The following is a 14,319-nucleotide window of genomic DNA, read 5'->3' on the forward strand; positions in this document are numbered from 1 at the left end:
CTGTGGTTGGTCACCACGTCTCAGGAGCAGCGCGGTTTTTCTCAGCGTGTGTACAGCGACAACAGCAGTCGTCCTTCCTTAGCAGCAGCACTAACCCTGTGGTTGGTCACCACGTCTCAGGAGCAGCGTGGTTTTTCTCAGCGTGTGTCGCCAGACAGCCATTATTCCCCCCGTGTTGGGGCAGCATGAAGATTGCCATCAGGAAATCCAATTTTGGAAATCAAAATGCCTTTTTGAAGGCAAATAAACAAGTCATTGAAAGTTAATAATTTTTGTCAACGCAAGCAAGTATTCTGTGTTGCATCCTAGCAATTTAAATTTGTCGCACCCGTGTAATTTACTGAATGTGAAATAGCTTCCACAGTGCATGTTGTCCGTGTTCCCCCAATGTTAGGGCAGCTCAAAGGTTGTAATTAGCAACCGATTTTGAACCGCAACATGCTTTTTTCAAGGCAAATAAAAAAATAATTGAAGGTTAATAATTTTCTGGCATCAACACAAGCAGACATTCTGTGCGGGATGCAATCAAATTCTGTTGTAGTTGTCTAATTTTCACTTTATTTAGTAAACCCCCCACTGTAGGGGCAGCGCAAAGGCTGCGATCAGCATAACCGACATTGAATAATAAACTGCCCTGTTAGTACGCATTCACAAAAGCAGTTAGTTCGACTATGCAGAGCTACTATGTAGTCGATTCAATCAATCAGCATAAACAGAATTTCGTCGTCTCCCAGCTGCCAAGTTGCAACATGATGCTACACGCAACAGCGAGCAAACGAAATCGCTTGATGTTACAAACCGCAATAAGATACGGGTTAAAACCGTTGCGTGTGTGAGAGCACCATCGGTGTTTATTCGCTGGATACACTCTACTGTCTACTGAACGCAATAATCTGCTTACATGCGACATGGGGACGGGAACATTTTCTTCAACCAAGCTGCACAACACGACACAAAACATGTTATTTTGTTGCTTCAATGAGAGTGCTATCGGTCCGGCTCGACAGAATGTTCACAAGAAATCATTTTTGTGCATCCGTGCTACGAAACCGAGGAAAAACTTTAGAAACTGAAAAAAGAGGTGGAGCTTATCAAATGATCGCTCTGAACCAGAATTAGGTCACACATTTTTTTCAAGTTATATCATTCCACCACGTACGTAAAATAATTCATTCCTATTTTCATCCCTATATAAGAGCCTGTTTTAGTCGAAGCCGCTCATAGTAGTTCTGAACAGCGACGACAGCAGTCCTCCCTTAGCAGCAGCGGGAGCGAGCAGTGGGTACCATCGATAGCGAATAGCGGCCACAACTGTGGCATGGCTGCGAATAAGCGTAGCAGTTTCAGCGGATCTCACCATCGATAGCAGCAGGGACAGCAGATGCAAGTGCAGCGGATACCAATGGCGGCCACAACTGTGGCATGGCTACGGATAGCGTTGCAGTTGCTCAGCAGTTGGGCCAGCGTATAGCGGCCACAACTGTGGCATGGCTACGGATAGCGTTGCAGTTGCTCAGCAGTTGGGCCAGCGTATAGCGGCCACAACTGTGGCATGGCTATGCATAGCGTAGCTGTTGCAGCGGGTATATCAGCATCGATAGTAGCAGGGTCAGCTGATGCAACGACACTCCCTTCACTAAAATGCTGTTTCAGTGTGGTAGCGGGAAGCATCAGCAGCAGGCTTGCATGAAGTGAATACATCAGCCAGCAACTTTCTCTAAGGTCTCTACCATAGTAGACGCGAAAAGCGGCGCGAACCGATTCGCTCGGCCGTAGGTTGATGTACAGCTCTACTGATGGCTGTACATTAACCTACAGCTGAGCGAATCGGTTCGCGTCTATTATGGCAGAGGCCTAATAGGAAAGTTGTATCAGTTTGTTCAGAAGAATATTATTGTCGGTAATATTACAGAGATGCTATTGCGTAAATCCGATTTGAATTGAACAATTGTTCTTTTGAGAACAAATAACACACTTATTTGAAGAGTTAATAGCTTTTGGTACCAATAGCAGTATAGTGACAGCCTCAGCGGTAGATGCAGATGCAGCCGATACTTCCCTAAGGCCGATGTAAAGGTGAATGGGAGCAGCACGGCGAAACAGTTCGGGTTATGCTTAGACGCGCGTCATTTTTCGTTGTTGATATTCCCCACATGAAACGACGCGCTTTCGTATGATAGCGGTGGTATTAGCGATAGATGCATTTGCCAACACTTCCTCCAGTAAAGCCGTGTCTAGTTTTCAATGTTAAAACACCTTTCTCATTGTGTTGACCGTGCGACTTAGTCCTCACTATCAAGGTAACACAGAGATGTAAGATAAACACTACATCCTATGATAAATTGAACAATTGTCCTTATAAGGACAACAAGTGAATTAATGAAGATTTAATTATGAATTAGAATACTTCTCTCAGGAAGTTCGGCTACATAGGGATGTAAAATGAAAATCTAAAACTGAAAAAAGTGAGAAAAATTTCAAATGCTAATAAATCGGTTAGTTCTCGATGGATTTCCTTCGTTTTTGCAGCAATCGATTAGAAAATCTTCTAATATTCCTACCAAATGCATGAAATTGCAATTTAATCATTCGAACTATTGTACTATTGGAAACTCTTAAGCCTTGTCAAAACACAAAATTCGACCTCTGATTGGTCGTTATACCGCGCTTTCCCAAGCACGGTCGGCAGAGTTATGGACCTAGTTAATTGGGAATGCATCATTTGGCCTATATAAGAGCTTCATCAGATAATAAACAAACATTTCATCGGATATTTAATTGAACAACTGAAATTTGAAGAACACAAATGATTATTTGAAGAGTTAATATTTTCTCGTTTTGCGCTATAATCCAAAGTTAATTATCTACATCTACATGCATACTCTGACTATTATTACGTGTTTGCGTCGCTTAGTGTTTGGCTACGGTCATGCAGAACGCAAATAACGGCGCGATGCGATTCGGCAAGACGAAATCTGTTGAAATGTATAGCTCTACTGCGCCTTAAAATGGGCTGTACATTTCACCACGGTAAGGCGAATCGCATCGCGCCGGCATTCGCGTTCTGCATAACCGTAGCCTTTGTTCCGTTCCCGTTTAATGATGTCGTATTAAATGTGCATATTACAATTCGGCAGCACTTCAAATTCTCATTTGCACAAAATTTAAAAATATCCAATGAACTTCATTCAAAATATCAGACAAAAAGAAATTACAATACTGCCAATGAACGGTCAACGTTTATTTACTAGAAAAAATGACTGACACGCAAGCAGCCAGGTTATCTTTCTTGTAAAAGTATTCTACTTCAACCTTGCGGTCGTGGCTTTGCATACAACCTTCTTGTGATTTTTTTTTTAAACTTGAAATTATATCTGTGATTAAATTTAATTTAACACATAACACTCCATTGATGAAAATTTGCGATGTCGACATTAATCCATAAAGGGTAAAATTTAAATTTTAGCAAAAACCAAAAAAACTATCGAGAAGAAGTTAGAAAAATACGTGTTGTCATTATTTCGTATGATTGATGCAAATGCGTCAATTGCTTAACAAATACAACTTCTGCTCAACGTTTTTATACTTGTAAAGCTGCTATATCGGAGTTTAATAACATTGAAAAGATGTGGATATGTGCTTCATGGTTGGATACACTAGTCTGAGTGCATGATTTTTATTTCATATCGGCTGGGATCTGGGTCCAAAATACAGTATGAAACAACCAAGAAAAAAATCAGGTTAAATCAAATCGATGTTTCATGTCAGTAATATCAATCAAACCGCAATACTACATACTATAAGAAGGATAACCGAAGAGGCTCGAGAGAAGAATAATCAAATAATTATATTTGTCCGAGAACATTTCACTCGCAAAATAGTCTAGTAAATACTAATCATGATACATTCAATCATCTTCTTATTTCCACAAATACAATACTTACCTTACCAAACAGTCCCAACAGGGCCGGATTTAAACGGTGGGGGGCCCGGGGCAAATTTGTTTGTGAGGCCCTCTTTTCTAAAAACATTTAGAGGTAACGTTCTGAAAGGTGACGAGCAAAAAAAAAGGTCGCCTAAGAACTAGGGGGGGCCCTTGAATCGGGAGGCCCGGGGCATTTGCCCCCTTTGCCCCCCCTCAAATCCGGGCCTGAGTCCCAAGCCGTGGTGTGCCCTTTGCTGTACGTAAGAGTCGTCTCCATTCCACTCGGTCCATGGCTGCAGTTCGCCAGCTCTGCAGTCTGCGTAGGGTCCGCAGGTCGTCTTCCACCTGATCGATCCACCTTGCCCGCTGTGCACCTCTCCGTCTCGTCCCTGACGGATTGGTTTCAAGAACCATCTTTACCGGGCTGTCGTCTGACATCCTTACAACATGCCCAGCCCACCGCAGCCTGCCTATCTTAGCGGTGTGGACGATAGATGGCTCTCCAAGCAGCTCCTGCAGTTCGTGGTTCATTCGCCTTCTCCACACTCCGTTTTCCATCTGCAGTCCACCGAAAATGGTACGCAGTACCTTCCGCTGGAACACAAGGGCGCGTTGGTCCTCCACAAGCATAGTCCATGTCTCATGCCCGTAGAGGACTACCGGTCTGATCAGCGTCTTGTAGATAGTTAACTTGGTGCGGCGGCCAATTCTACTCGATCGAAGCGTCCTCCGGAGACCAAAGTATGCACGATTTCCTGCCATAATGCGCCGTTGAATTTCTCTGCTGGTATCGTTGTCGGCAGTTACCAGTGAGCCCAGGTACACGAACTCATCGACCACCTCGATTTCATCACCACCAATTTGAACTCGAGGTGGGAGGTTACTGATACTGTTACTGTCTTCACGAGAACCCCTTCCTTTCATGTACTTCGTCTTCGATGCATTGATGACCAGTTCAATCCGTTTGCCTTCAGCCTTTAGTCCGATGTACGTATCCGCCATCTTCACAAAGGTCCGAGCCACAATGTCAATATCGTCGGCGAAACCAAACAGTTGAACCGACTATTGGAAAATCGTGCCACTCGTGTTAATCCCCGCTCTTCTAATGACACCTTCCAGGGCAATGTTGAACAGTAGGCACGAGAGACCATCACCTTGCCTCAGCCCTCTTCGGGTTTCGAAGGGACTCGAGAGTGCCCCCGAAACACGAACTACACACATCACTCGATCCATCGTCGCTTTGACCAACCACGACAGTTTGTCCGGAAAACCGTAGTCGTGCATAATTTGCCATAGCTTGTCCCGATCGATTGTGTCGTACGCCGATTTGAAATCGATGAACAAATGATGTGTGAGCACGTTATATTCGCGGCATTTCTGCATAACCTGCCGAACCGCGAATATCTGATCCGTGGTGGCACGGGCACCCATAAATCCCGCCTGGTAATGCCCCACGAACTGCTTCGCAAATGGCGATAGTCGACGGCAAAGTATTTGGGAGAGTACCTTGTAGGCGGCGTTCAACAGAGTGATTGCCCGGTGATTGCAGCACTCCAGTTTGTCGCCCTTTTTGTAGATGGGACACACAATACCCTCCATCCACTCCTCCGGTACTCGTTCTTCCTCCCAAACCTTGACAACGACCCAGTGCACGGCTCTAGCCAGTGTTTCTCCACCGTATTTCAATAGCTCGCTGGGAAGTTGGTCCACTCCAGCAGCTTTGTTGTTTTTCAGCCGACCAATCTCCTCCTCCACCTCCAGAAGATCGGGGGCTGGAATTCTGATGTCTTCTGCTCGTGCACCAAGATCAGTTGCCATACCGTCCTCGCGCTCTACTGCATCGCCGTTTAGATGCTCGTCGAAGTGCTGCCTCCACCTTTCGATCACTCGTCAGTAAGGAGGTTGCCGTCCAAGCTCCTGCACATATCGGCTTGCGGCACGAAGCCTTTACGGGAGCTGTTCAGCTTCTCGTAGAACTTCCGAGTGTCGTTAGCTTGGTACAGCTCTTCCATCGCTACGCGATCTCGGTCCTCTTGCTGGCGCTTCTTCCTTCGGAGGACTGAGTTTTGGCTGCTCCGTGCCTGTCGGTATCGTTCCACGTTCGCTCTCGTGCGGTGTTGCAGCATTCTCGCCCGTGCTGCATTTTTCTCCTCGACTAACCGTTTGCATTCGCCGTCAAACCAGTCATTTCTATGATTCGGGGCCCTTGTACCTAGTAGCGCTACAGCAGTGCTACCTATGGCGGATCGGATGCTCCTCCAGCCATCTTCAAGGGTAGCTGTGCCAAGCTGCTCTTCCGTGGGTAGCACTGCCTCCAGCTGCTGCGCGTATTCCTGTGCAGCCTCGGCGTCCCGCAGTTGCTCAGTATTTGGTCGCGGCGTTCGACTTCGGCGGGTGTTATACACCGTCGATAGTTTTGAGCGCATGCACACAGCTACTAGGTAGTGGTCCGAATCTATATTCGCACTGCGGTAGGTGCGAACGTTGATGATGTCGGAGAAGAACCTGCCGTTGATTAGAACGTGGTCAATTTGGTTCTCTGTCTGTTGGTCGGGTGATCTCCAGGTGGATTTGTGGTTATCTTTGCGGGGGAAGAAGGTACTTCGGACTACCATACCACGGGAGGCCGCAAAGTTTACGCACCGATGGCCGTTATCATTAGACACGGCATGCAGGCTATCTGGTCCGATTACCGGTCTGTACATTGCCTCCCGGCCTACCTTAGCATTCATGTCCCCAATAACGATTCTCACGTCCCGTCGCGGGCAGCTATCGTAGATCTGCTCCAGCTGCGCGTAGAACGCTTCCTTCTCGTCGTCGGGTCTTTCTTCATGTGGGCAGTGCACGTTGATGATGCTGTAATTGAAGAACCGGCCCTTTATCCTCAACTTGCACATCCTTGCGTTGATCGGCTGCCACCCCATCACGCGTTGGCGCATCTTACCCAGTACTATGAAGCCGATTCCCAGCTCGCTGGTTGTGCCACAGCTCTGGTAGAAAGTAGCCGCCCGGTGCCCGCTTCTCCATACCTTCTGTCCTGTCCAACAAAGTTCCTGCAGCGCTACGACTTCGAAGTTGCGTGGATGTAGCTCGTCATAGATTATCCTGTCGCATCCTGGAAAGCAGAGCGATTTGCAGTTCCATGTCCCAAGTTTCCAATCGTAGTCCTTATTTCGTTGCCTAGGTCTATGCCGATTGTTCCGATCCGTATTATCTCTTACGTTGTTTGTAACATGTTGTTTTCCGGGGCGGCTTGTTGGGCCTTCCCCAACCCCCTGTCTCGCCGGGGGACCATCGTGTCAGCTCTGTTTAGAGTCCCACGCTGCCACCAGGACGTTGATCAGCCGCTCCTAACATGGAGATCAGACGCTGTTTTGAGCCGCACCATCTTGGTGAACAGACGCTCAGGTTGGCGAAGCATTTCCTCTACCGCCGGAATATGGTTTACGCGCCAATGATCGCGTCGCACCTTCTCACTTAGCTAGTGTCGGATGACAACATTGCCCAGGCAACACCAACCAGTTGTATCCATGTTCCAACCAGCAGTCTAGTGTAATCATATGACTCGCGGAGGTGTGAGATAGGAACTTGTGAGGACCGAAGCTATGTTGACGCTCCTTCCAGGTTGTCAACTCACCATTTGTTGCCCAAACAAATACAATAGTTAACACGTATTATGAAAAGGTGAAAAGTAACCGTAAAAAACTTCCAGATGAATTTGATCACAGTTATAAAAAAGAAAAAGGAGAAGAGAAAGATGATGATGACGAAGAAGATGATAATTGGTTTGATTTATAATTAGTTTGTTCTACCTATGTTGTTTGATTTTTAATGACAAAAACATATTTTTCCGAAAAACTTGGTTGCCTTGGCTGACCCCTTAGGTCGTGCAAAAACTACGTAATCTTTTTTAGTAAGGAGGACGTTTTGTGGCGTAGGTTGTGGTTAATGATCATATAATTCTATTTAATAAGAAGTAGAGGGAAAAAGTGCCAAAAAATCAATAAAAATTGGGTCACGTGCTTTATGGACGGCCCCAAAACAAAAATGTATGCCAGATTCGTGTTCAATACCCCAAAATTATGTAAATACCATATTTTTGTCTTATTTAAAGCAAAAGGGTTGGTGCTACATTCCGATTCGGAACTCGACCTTCTGTTTTACTTATACACAGACTTCGCAGCCGACTGTTTAGTGTACAGGACGATTGTGGGGCTAGCACTACGATCCTACTGACACTAACAGTCTCTTCCGAGCCGAGACTCGAACCTGCGACGATTGGCTTGTTAGGCCAGCATCGTACCTCAAGACCATCTGGGAGATGTCTTATTTATCGACACTTTATTTGCTTGGCCAGCCTTTGTATGAAGTCGCCCCACTGTGCAACGGTTTGCGCTTTTCTTGATATCGAGGGAGCTTCCGATAACACGTTGTCCTAACCAAGCTATCGCGACTAGGCTCAAAGTCATTTGTTATGCTGATGACATAATCCTTATTGTTCGAGGAAAATGTAATGGAACTCTCTCTAGTCGTATGCAAACGGTTAGAAAAAAAAAACTGAAAATTAGCCCTGCCATTATACCCTTTACAAAGCAAAGAGTGCATTCAATCACTTCTCCGCTATTAAACGGGGTATCTTGGAATCATTCTGGATAAGAAACTGAACTGGACCGATCAACTAGACTATAATTAGCGCTCTGGTCCTAAATCGCCATTGCTCGGCCACGTATAACCTACCCCTACCCAGCTCAATTCTGTTAGTTTCGTTGGAAAGCTGAGAAAATTTCGTAATCAATAGTCTCTTAAAAACGTCCAACTAGAAAAATTAGGCAGCACTTAGAAAGGAACAAATGAGAAATCAAATGTTTTTTGAGAACTAAACTGCAATTTTCTGTCTGAAATGTGTGATAAACATGAATTTTGAAGTTAACTAAATTAAACATTGAAGCCTACTCTACAAGTTGTTCTTTGACCCCAAGCATCTAACTCTCTTAGTTTAGTTGCTATTTCACTTTAAAAGCAATAAGCTGCGTTGGTACATGGGCGAACTGTCATCGTAGCGATTTCGAGCAGATTTCGAGCAGTTTCAATTCGTGATTTAAAAACCGAAGGATAACAATAGAAATTTTTTGAAAATCACATTTTGCAGAAAATGCAGATCTTCCAGATGATATAAAAAAACTGATATAGCTTAACAACCCAATTGCATGGATAGGATCTTACTAACACACGCAGTCTCTTTCAAGCTGGAATTCGAACATACGGCAACTGGCTTGTTGGGCCAGCATCATACCTCGAGACCAACTGGCTAATGTATTAGTATGATTGTTATGCTGAAAAAAAAATTTCTTTCGGACATTACAAAAATTCAGTACTTTTTGAAAAGCGATTTCGTTCGAATCTTGTTCTTGTACATCCTGCCCTCATACCAGCATTTTTTAAGTTATTGAGAAAAGAAAACACCCCCAAAGAAAGAATAAAGGATAGCATATTGTGGGCTATTTCAACTGCGATTGAAATTGTGACCAAACCAAACTAGAGACAGATCTAATCGGAACAAACTGGACCGATACAAACTTCAGCAAAGACATTATGTGAGCATTCTAAAATCATAAAAACTGTGTTGCAATAAAGATATAATATTTTCTTGTAATGAATTAAAGCTTCATCAAAAACGTTGAGACTTTTGTTTTGAAACAAGATCTATTTAGAAGTATTCCAGAATAAATCTTATTTTCTGCATATGCGCAATTCAAAATGGCGAGCTAGTAGTATGAAATGACGCATTCATAAGAAATTATCATCCAAATTTTCAACCGAATCGGCAAGGACTATCCATAATGCGAACGAATCATTTTTGTTTTAAACCAAAATATAAGTCGGTTATTTGCTGTCATCATACCTGAAAAACGAATCAACTAATAGACACGAGTTAGGTAATAACAATTTCAAAGAGTATTTTTATTCGTACCAGTGGAAAATATTCTACTATAAACCATTTCTACAGGATAATAATTACTTTCGAATTTTCGTGCTTGTATCTTATCTTAGAAATTCAAACTGAGCAAACACAACACTAAGAATTGTTCAATGCAGGAAGAAGTAACAACTCAACCACTCACAGCTACCGGATCAATCGAAAATCCGCAGATCTAAGGTTTAGAATTTTGGTGTTGCTTATAGCGTAGCTCGTATCCTTTCTCTACCTTAAGTGGAAATAATGCTGTGTCGGCGTATCGTCGACCGCTTGCTCTACTCCTAAAGATGCAGTTTATTATCATTTTTATTACTATCAGTAAGCTTAGTTAGTAGCACTTTGTCTCCAAACTAAGAGTTGTCCGTTCCTACGGCAAATAAATTGGTCGAATTGCATTTTACCTTCGCGTTCGTATACTTAATTAATAAATTAATTAAAAGTTTTATCAGAATAATGGCACTTTAATCGTACAGGTTATCGCTTATGTCGAAATGCTTAAGCCTAGGGTCCACTTCGGTTACTTTGGTATAGTATATACAAACTATTTAACGTAATCAACCTCACAATCAATGGTAGCAACTGTGGCAGACAAAATATCAGTTTTTTTTTTCGAAAATCACTTACAAAGGTACTGAATGCCAATCAAGTTCTATTTTCAGTTAACACGTTCGAGTGCATAAATCAGTCACTAAGTTCGTTCAACTGGTCTAGTTTTCTTCTATCAGGTGAAAAAAGTCTTGCTCGGTTTTTTTTTTACAGTGTGTGTTGATATGATATTTGAGAAATTTATCTTGAGACTCGATTTCTCGGTTACAACTTCGAAGGTTCCGCTTTAGCGTCCGTAATAACTGCAGCAGATTGATGACCTGGGAACACGTTGTGTGGGCAGCCCGGAGATTCCTCGCAGGTAAGTGTACGAAACTGGCCGTCGGAGAATTTTCTTCGGCGGTGGTTTACTGGGTGTACTATTCGCGAGAGCCGTTGAACTGCTGGTATTGAATAGCGATGATTTCGATTCCGTTTTTTGTTTTAGGCTCTTCTGATTAAGTATGTTAACCGAGGTACTACTGCACGACAGCGATCGGGTCCTTGCAGGTGTATTAATGTTTAAATTCTCCAAAAGCTTTCGCATCGAGGAGCGCCTCGAAGTGCGCGTTGATTTGTCGGCATCACGGGAAGAATTGCTTACAGAATCACTCGAAGTGCTAGAAAGTTCCAACGCTAGGATTTGTTCTGTTGATTTCACGCAATGACTGGACTGTCGTTTCGCCACCGGCTGCAGGCGGTCACTGAGCGAGGAACACGAATCTACGGACGAACTTCGTGAATCCTCATCACGATTCATGTTACTGATCTCGTCACTTGATTTTAAACTGATTTTTCTGTAAATGTTTTGAAAGAATCCATAGGATTTATCCTTCCCCGGAGATGTGGATGAAAGCGGTGAAATACTCCTTGTCGACGGTGTTGGAATGTCGATGAAGATGTTTTCACTGCTGTTGTTGTTATTTCCAGTTCCGGCGGTAATCCCAAAATTTGGCGCTAGGTTATTATTATCCAATTTCTCACAGGCTATCATTTTGCTTGATTTCACTTTTGTTGAACTGCAAACTGAAGCACATACAGTTCAGAGGTTTTAATTAAATGACTTCTAGTTCAGTTAGAGTTCGAGCAAACTTGATTCGGTTGTGGGAAGTGAGTAAAAATGGATGCGTGCCTTTCCTTTTATAGTTTCTCACGGAGGACATGAACGATTGGAATGAATTTTGTATACCAACGGTGCTGCCCAGCAGACGCAGGATGCTGGGATCTCAAGCTGAAATGAGAGAATTCATTCTACTCATTGTACCGTAGAAAGGGGAAAGATGTTTATCCGCTTTCTCTGCTTATACCTTTAGCCGACTTGATTTTTTTTCGCAATCCAATAGGGGATTTCAGGATTCATTCATTTTTCATTATATACTTCTGTTTTGTTTCAGTTCACATTTGATCCATTTGAGATAGAACGGTTTTTCATATTTCACATACGAATGAGCGTCTAATCAGTCATGCGTTCAAAAATATTGAGATAATATTCTAATTTTTATAATGATATACAATCAACAGACAATGAATAATTGAATAAAAGAGTGAAAAAGTTTCCACCGTTTGGGGCTCGGCTGAAAATTATCTTCATTTACTATAGGCAATTCCTGTGGGTATACCACGTGCCTCCTTTTAAGGTTTTCTGATATGTCTCCTGCCCTTCACAGGCTTATTCAGAGAAAACCAAAAGGAAAGATTTTCGCTACCAAGAAGGTACCTACTTGTAAAACGTTGTAGTTTCTTTCTATGGAAACAGTAATTTGTATTTTAACTGTTTTGGTAAGTTAAGTTGATTTTCTTTGCTGAAGCACAAAGATACGAAATGAGCTATCCTAACAAAAACCTATATAAAGTCAAGTTTATATTAAGGGTCTTCACATCGAGCTCGTATACGCATACCCAGCCGTAAACTGTGTATCTTTCATTACTCGTCAATGGAGGTGAGTATTTTTACGGCTGGGTATTTGTTTACGAGCTCGACATGAATACCCATATTATATTATTTATTATAAGTTATTCGCAGATTTTCAGTGTTATCATACATTTATCATATATTTCATACCAGGCTGCTTACAAACATGTTATTTTCGCATACAGATGTATTAACTTTTGATGAAAGGAAAGTTGAATATTTGATAACAAATATCTGTGCCAGGAAAATTCGTTTATCTGTTTGTGTGTAGTTTTAGAATGCACGGTTCAAGGTACAAGTATGGCAGCGTAATTGGAATCCATCCCCTCACCACGTTTTCTCACACCTGTATACCCCACGATACGGCAGCATCAACTGAATTAAACTTTTTTACCACTAACCTCAGACATATATAGATGAAAAAAAAAACGTTGTTGATAACTAATCAATTCATATGAATATCACTGTTCATCACTTGAAATTAAACGTTTTGCATAATTGTGCCACAAAACTACAAAATAATTCACAACTTCTTCTTTTTCAATTGCACCATAATTTCGAATTATTTATCCCGTCTATTTAGGCAATTTTCAACGCTTTATTTGACGGTTCACTGCCTTTCAATATGTGTAAAAATGCGTACGTATTTTATGTAGTGCAATCAAAATCACGCACTAATAAATTCGAAAAACAAAGTTGTGATTGTGATTGCCATACCACTGGCAGAGGTATTAGAGCGAACTACAATAGCAACGCGCAGTGTTGTCATGGTTACCAAACCAAACTGTGTAGCAAAATAACAGCTTCCAAAATATGATGGTGAAATGGGGAAAAATCGATTACTTAAAAATTCGAAATAAAAAGTATTAATCACAAGACGCTGATTTTACAAATTCGATTTTCAAATTTTCGTACAATTTCTTCAACCTTTTCAAAACTTAATCTAATTTGATTAAACAAGTTTAGAAATGCCAAAAATTTATTGAATTTATCTCAACTAAACGCAGTTCAGGGTAAACGTTAAACGTAGAGAACGGAGTAAAATTTAATGAAAGTACTACAGCATCAATGTACACACTTGAAAACCGAATTCGGTAAAGTTTCACCGGAATCTCAACAGCTGAACGTTAGGCGAAATCTTCGGTTTTTCCGAAAATTACCGAACAGCATGTAAAGCCACCGACAGACAAGTCGGTAATTTTCACAGTTTTTTTGGTAATGTTTCCAACCGAACATTCTGTCTAATTTTCTGCCGGTACCGCGTTAAATTAAACGAAATTAATTAGATTACTTACGAAAAATATCAACGACTAGTAAATCCTGTTTCAGTAATTCATCATTAACAATTTCCATATTTCAAACAGGTTATGTTTACACACATCAGCAATTAAAACAAATCCGCAGCACCAGTAGAAAATATTCCACGGTTGCCGCCAGATTTACAATTTGTCTGTGAACTGTTCCGCAAAAAGTTATACAGGTTCGGTTAGTGTAAAATTATGCAAATATTTCGGTAGAAATTGACGAAATTATAGTAAAACTTACAGATATCCAGAGCCGGATTAACGATTTTGGGGGCCATGGTCCAGTTTTAGGTGGGGGCCCCAAAATAAAACAAAACCGTTTTTTTTATCAGACGAGTACGAGACTTGGATCAGAGGCAAAAATTTGCACACAATTTGAGAAAGACTGCGCAAATATAAGGCGACTCTGACAATAATCTTCAGAAAGTAGAAAAAAACTACACACATCTGCAGGACAATAAAATCTGCACACGGACTCTGAAAATCTGCATTTTGCAAAGCACATCTGGTATCCCTGATTCGAATAAGTAATCAACATCAATGCTTTAAAAAAACTTGTGGGTATTTTCTTTTTCTGCTTTACCTCCCATGCGCGCTGGTTCGATTCAAATGGCGT

The 14,319-nt window shown here is 42.1% G+C and overlaps 1 protein-coding gene across 2 annotated transcripts; it reads right to left on the minus strand.

The window, feature by feature from the left end:
* Nucleotides 1-9,887: 9,887 nt before the first annotated feature.
* LOC129723165 (uncharacterized) lies at nucleotides 9,888-14,060 on the minus strand. Of its 2 annotated transcripts, XM_055677204.1 has the most exons (3): nucleotides 13,945-14,060; nucleotides 13,695-13,856; nucleotides 9,888-11,513 (listed from the first exon to the last, which is right to left on the minus strand). In XM_055677204.1, the coding sequence occupies exons 2-3, from the start codon at nucleotides 13,750-13,752 to the stop codon at nucleotides 10,735-10,737; spliced, it is 837 nt and encodes a 278-aa protein (XP_055533179.1). In that variant the 5' UTR covers nucleotides 13,753-13,856; nucleotides 13,945-14,060; the 3' UTR covers nucleotides 9,888-10,734. The 2 variants fall into 2 exon arrangements, with proteins under 2 accessions (XP_055533179.1, XP_055533180.1); XM_055677205.1 differs by lacking the exon at nucleotides 13,695-13,856 and having other exon boundaries at nucleotides 13,945-13,996.
* Between the last annotated feature and the right edge of the window lie 259 nt (nucleotides 14,061-14,319).

Source organism: Wyeomyia smithii, chromosome 2, assembly GCF_029784165.1.
Source record: "Wyeomyia smithii strain HCP4-BCI-WySm-NY-G18 chromosome 2, ASM2978416v1, whole genome shotgun sequence".
NCBI lineage: Eukaryota > Metazoa > Arthropoda > Insecta > Diptera > Culicidae > Wyeomyia > Wyeomyia smithii.

Bases quoted from the DNA above. Each gene is read 5' to 3' on its own strand.
- LOC129723165 (XM_055677204.1), bottom strand. From the start codon at position 13,752: ATGGAAATTGTTAATGATGAATTACTGAAACAGGATTTACTAGTCGTT. The intron at 11,514-13,694 runs GTAAGTAATCTA...TATGTGCTTCAG, and splicing joins ACTAGTCGTTGATATTTTTC to TTTGCAGTTCAACAAAAGTG.